The sequence below is a fragment of the Nelumbo nucifera genome, chromosome 8, assembly GCF_055504915.1.
Source record: "Nelumbo nucifera cultivar China Antique chromosome 8, China Antique-T2T, whole genome shotgun sequence".
NCBI classification, from domain to species: Eukaryota; Viridiplantae; Streptophyta; class Magnoliopsida; order Proteales; family Nelumbonaceae; genus Nelumbo; species Nelumbo nucifera.
Genome location: NC_142656.1, coordinates 14,674,321 through 14,679,472, shown reverse-complemented (window position 1 = coordinate 14,679,472; position 5,152 = coordinate 14,674,321). Strand labels below are relative to the sequence as shown.

The window sequence follows — 5,152 nt, the reverse complement described above, 5'->3', positions numbered from 1 at the left end:
TATTATACATTCATATCATATTATATAAAAATAAATGTCATAATTAAATAATAAAATCTTAAAATTAGATAGAAATATAAAAGATTATAGAAGAAATTAAAAGGAATCTAAACACATCTCTAATTTTATCATTGTTATTGCAATTATTATTATTATTATTATTATTATTATTATTATTATTATTATTATTATTATTATTGTTGTTGTTGTTGTTGTTGTTGTTGTTGTTGTTGTTATCTAAAATTGCCACATGCAATGTGTGTGCACATTTACTAGTGTGAAAAATGAAGGGAGGTCCATGTGATCATAGGGCTGTCAATGGGTAAGTCTACCTACCAGAACTGAATTGACTGAACTGATTACGTCAATTCTAGTTCTGTAATTTCGTCACAATTAATAATTTTGTCTAGAATGATTCTAGTTGTTCCAAACCTAATATATAATTAATAATATATAAAATCATCCTACTCACAAAAGGGTAAATTTGATAGGTAATACATAAGACAATTTTGGTTGAAAACACTTGTTTCATCAACCTATAAACAATTTATCATTTTATTTACTACTATCAAGTTTATTAAAGTTATATTATCAAAAATTAATTTTTAACTTTTGAGTTGTTACTATCTGATGTACCGCGATCTAATTGCTCCCTGCTGGAGGATGATCTGACTTCCAGTCGGACGACGAGCTAGGTGAATCTGCAAGACAAGATTAGAGAACCCGGGGTGGCTAATCCGACGAGATCGCTCCAATGCTTAAATTAGTAATCTGATGCGAGCTGAAGAGATTTGAGAGCTTAGAGAGCTAAAGAGCAAAAATCACGCGTACCTGGTGCCATTGGGGTTGGTGCCTTTATACTGGAATAGTTGTGGGGCACATGAAAGAGCTCCGAGATATTCGGGGTGAGGAGATAGAGTTCGCTCTGCTTCCGAAGGAGAAGTATACAGGTAAGGCTTATCTCGTTCCACTTCCGATTCCGACAGAGTTAGGATAAGTCCTCATCGTGATCCCGGAGTTGGTTACGCGGGAGTCAGTTACGTGGCGATTCGAGTTGTTGGTTCCAAACTGGTACTTCAGTCATTTAGTTCCGAACTGGCTTGAATACCGATGTGAGACTTGCGCCGAAGTGGCCTTGCTCCGAGGTGAGTCTTAAGCCAATGCGGCTTTTGTGCCGAGGTGACTGAATACCCGAGCTCAATTGTTGCGAACTAAACTTGTCAAGCTAAATTGTTATCCCTTGATCAGGTCAATGTCCACATGTTCCCTTTTTACTAGGTCGGGCCAAATCACCCTTCATCACTATCCAGTCTAGATGATCTGAATACAAAATCTTACACACCCTGTTGAAATACCTATCACGGATAAATACACCAATTCTCACTGTAAACCCATTTGGGACCTAACTGTAGTTAATATTGGCATGTTCAACCGTGATAGGTAATTCAGTTGGGTATATATGTTTTTGTCTCCACCGAATCCGCTCCTGTGACTATATAGATATTAATTATAATCAGATCAAATCCAATTATCTTAATTAATAATTAAATGGTTCTAAGTCTATCATATAAAACCAATTATTAATAATTGGTTTGAGACTGATACACCCCGTGATAATTCCTGAACCAGATCCGACCCTTTGATATCACTATGTGAGCATTGAGGTGAAAGAACTATTGTCTATTTGGCCTTCTTATGCAATATATACAATATATGTACATGTAGATATGCAGTTATGTATGAATATACAGGCATTTATTTTCCGTAGTCAGTTAAATTAAATTAAATCGTATGAGGGAAGGCGTAGGTGATGTGTTTTTATTGAAAGTGTCCTGGAAAGTCATACACCGACAACTCATCGTTTGTTTATTGGTCGGGGCACATACGTAGACCCCCCCACCATTCCTCTATAACTTCTCGTCTGAGAAGTCAGAAGAGCAAGTTGAGTAACGTACTTCGAGATCTGTGGAGCAGGCCAACTCGTCTCTCTCTCTCTCTCTCTTTCTTTCTCTCACACACACATTCTTCTTTCTCTCTTCTCCTAAACATGGTACAAACTAAGAAGTTCCGAGGCGTCAGGCAGCGCCATTGGGGCTCATGGGTCTCTGAGATTCGCCACCCATTGCTGTAAGTTCAATAGATAGACCAGCCAATTTCCATCGGAAAATTTGGGTTTTTCTTACTGGGTTTTTGTGTGCGCTGGCTTTGGTTGATCTTTTCGATTTATGTGTCTCTCTACTTTGTTGGTGTTCTTCAGGAAGAGAAGGGTGTGGCTGGGCACCTTCGAGACAGCCGAAGAGGCCGCTCGAGCCTACGATGAGGCGGCAGTGTTAATGAGTGGGCGCAATGCGAAGACCAACTTCCCGGTGGTCAAGACTCCGGCTGGGGATGCGAAGACAAGCGAGGACTCTCGGCTGTCTCCGACGGCTCTGTCATCGACGCTTAGCGCAAAGCTACGTAGGTGTTGCAAAACCCCCTCCCCATCCCTCACTTGTTTGAGGCTCGACACAGAGAATTCGCATTTTGGAGTCTGGCAGAAGCGGGCTGGAGCGCGTTCAGACTCGAGTTGGGTCATGACTGTTGAGCTTTGTCAGAAGAACTCTCAGGCCCCTGAGGCCACACCGGCTTTATTGCCGGAGACACCGGAGTTGGTGGAGGCGGATGCCAAAGTTGGACTGCCGGAAGAGGAGAAGATTGCATTGCAGATGATAGAGGAACTTTTGAACAGAAATTGTCCTAGTCCTTAGCCATTTTACAATGGATTTACCAAGAGGAAAGGGCGGGGCCTGTAAAAATGGTCCAATTAATTAAATCCAAACTCCCAATTTAATGGCTTCATTGACAACTGTAGTTATTAGATATTTGAATTGAGTCCTCTCAGTGTAGAAGCTAAGAGGCATACTATAGATTTTATCCACCTCGGTTGATGATCATGTCAAAAATTTGGACGTGTGGTAACAGTACTAGTGGCCCATTAGAATTTAGAACACTTGGGTATATGTAACAAGCACAGAATAAATGGAACTTGTTTAATAGCCCTTCTATTAATTAATGGATTTTGGCCTGGCAATAATATTTGTCTCAGCAAGATTAATATTTATGCTGTCATTTGGGTTTATCTTCCTTGGTATATTTAGGACTCTCTCTCTCTCTCTCTCTCTCTGACAGTGTACTTAGCATAGACATTACTTATGGGATCTCCAATTGGGATTGGAGTGTTCGTGAATCAATGTGTGGTTGGATCCCTTTACAGTCCAAGCCACAAAATCAGTTGCAGAGTGCAATTGCACTTGACAAACCAAACCAGAAAAGCCCCACACAAGCCCACATTTAGCCCCACAAAATGGAGGATTCTAGGGCTGTAAATAGTATTCATTTTATTAATAATATAACATTTTTATGTTTTTTTACTTTAATTTATTAATGCCATTTAATATCTAAGTTCAATCTGAATCTTATCTAATCTAAATTCAGATCTATACATTATCCCATTCGATCCAATCCATTTGCAACTCAAATGGATTCATTTTATGAGGAATATATGTGGCAACATAAGTAGGAAATTCTATCATCAAAACAAAACCCATTTGATCGATTAAATCAATGAAGAATGAAGTGCACCAAATAACACTAATTACTCCTAGGGTTTTAAAAACTAACCCAGATAACAACCAGGTAAATTAACCGGGTAGAGGGCTTCATTAGCACTTCAACCATTGTCAAATGATCAAACCGTCTAAATCTTAGGGACTCGGTCAACTGTCCGGGTTCAACTGCCCGGATCAACAAAGTTTTGTAAACACATATTACTTATAATATAACACATATTACTTCATTTATAACTAACTTACTAGCCACCATATTCATTTATAGTTAAAAAACGTGGAACATGTACCTTCCTTGTTATTAAAGCGGTGTATTGGGAATACGGGCCGGATGTGTTACTCACTAACTGTTCCTACATCCCTACCCACGGGATATTAAAGCAGTGTATTGGGAATATCTTCCTTGTTATTCATTGAGAAATGATTTAGAGTGGTTGAATACTAGGTAGGGACTGGGGATTTAATGTGACAAAGATGCATGTTGCCATTTATCTTTTTGGACTGTACAAATACAATAGCGTTGTAATCAAGTCAGATTCGGATAGGATCCAGCTACATCCAAATTCGATCATATTTAGGAACTGCTAAGTCTTAATCTCATCGAAATCCAACTTATTGTGACTTGATGTGCCCAAAATGAAGAAAAAATTAAAAAAAGTTTTAAAAAACTATTTACTTTTTAACATATATAATGAATTTATATAAATATAAAATAATTTATTATTAATTATAAACTTTATACTATTACTAATCCCCTGACAGCTCTATTACATTACGGGGCTGGATCTGCTCCTCACACTAAACCTCACAGCACATCCCAATGTGCAGCTGCAATGTGCTGAAGGGTGTTAAGAGCGAGATCAGCTTCAGTCAGTGTAAAGCATGTTCGAACAGTCTTTTCGGTCTTGCACTGGGAATATCTCCATACCTATGCACCTTATTTCATGGGGAGCTATTCCCATTGCAAGGCCCTAAAGGCTGTTTGAATGGGCCTTGCACTGACTGAAGCCAAGTTCATTAGGAACATTCTGTGAGGAGTAGATCGGTCTCAAATAACCCATCTCCCCTGCCTATAATCCCTCTTAACCCTAGAGCTAGCAGGATTTGATCTCAAGTCATTACTAGATATATGATATATATATATATAGTATTTAGATTTAATTTCTATAAACTGCATGAAATCTAACTAATACAAATATATATATATATATATATATATATATCCACTATATATAATTATAAATATAAATATTATTATATTTCTCCTTACTTGCCATTTGACCCACACCTACCTAAAAGCTTATGTACCTCGATAAGCAAGAATTAAAACGAATCAGCCTTAATTTATATCATCCGTTAGGACAAGACATCTCAATACATTAATTAATAATGATAAGCAATTTTTCGATTATTTATAGTAAGGACAAATTAAGGATTTTGTTGTAACCACTTAACAGTCAACTATGTTCTACATCATGGAACTAGACATCATTAGCATGACCATGACTGATGTAAAGTGGTCGCTGAAACAATAAACATTAATTGTT

At 37.8% G+C, this 5,152-nt stretch overlaps 1 protein-coding gene across 1 annotated transcript; it reads left to right on the top strand.

Annotated features, from left to right (window-relative positions):
- Positions 1-1,925: 1,925 nt before the first annotated feature.
- On the top strand, positions 1,926-3,130 carry LOC104592437 (ethylene-responsive transcription factor WIN1-like). Its single transcript, XM_010251808.3, has 2 exons — positions 1,926-2,127; positions 2,258-3,130. The coding sequence occupies exons 1-2, from the start codon at positions 2,048-2,050 to the stop codon at positions 2,745-2,747; spliced, it is 570 nt and encodes a 189-aa protein (XP_010250110.1). The 5' UTR covers positions 1,926-2,047; the 3' UTR covers positions 2,748-3,130.
- The last annotated feature ends 2,022 nt before the right edge of the window (positions 3,131-5,152 follow it).

Coding starts and splice junctions, on each gene's coding strand:
- LOC104592437 (XM_010251808.3), top strand. CDS start 2,048: ATGGTACAAACTAAGAAGTTCCGAGGCGTCAGGCAGCGCCATTGGGGC. Junction 2,128..2,257: donor GAGATTCGCCACCCATTGCT/GTAAGTTCAATA, acceptor GGTGTTCTTCAG/GAAGAGAAGGGTGTGGCTGG.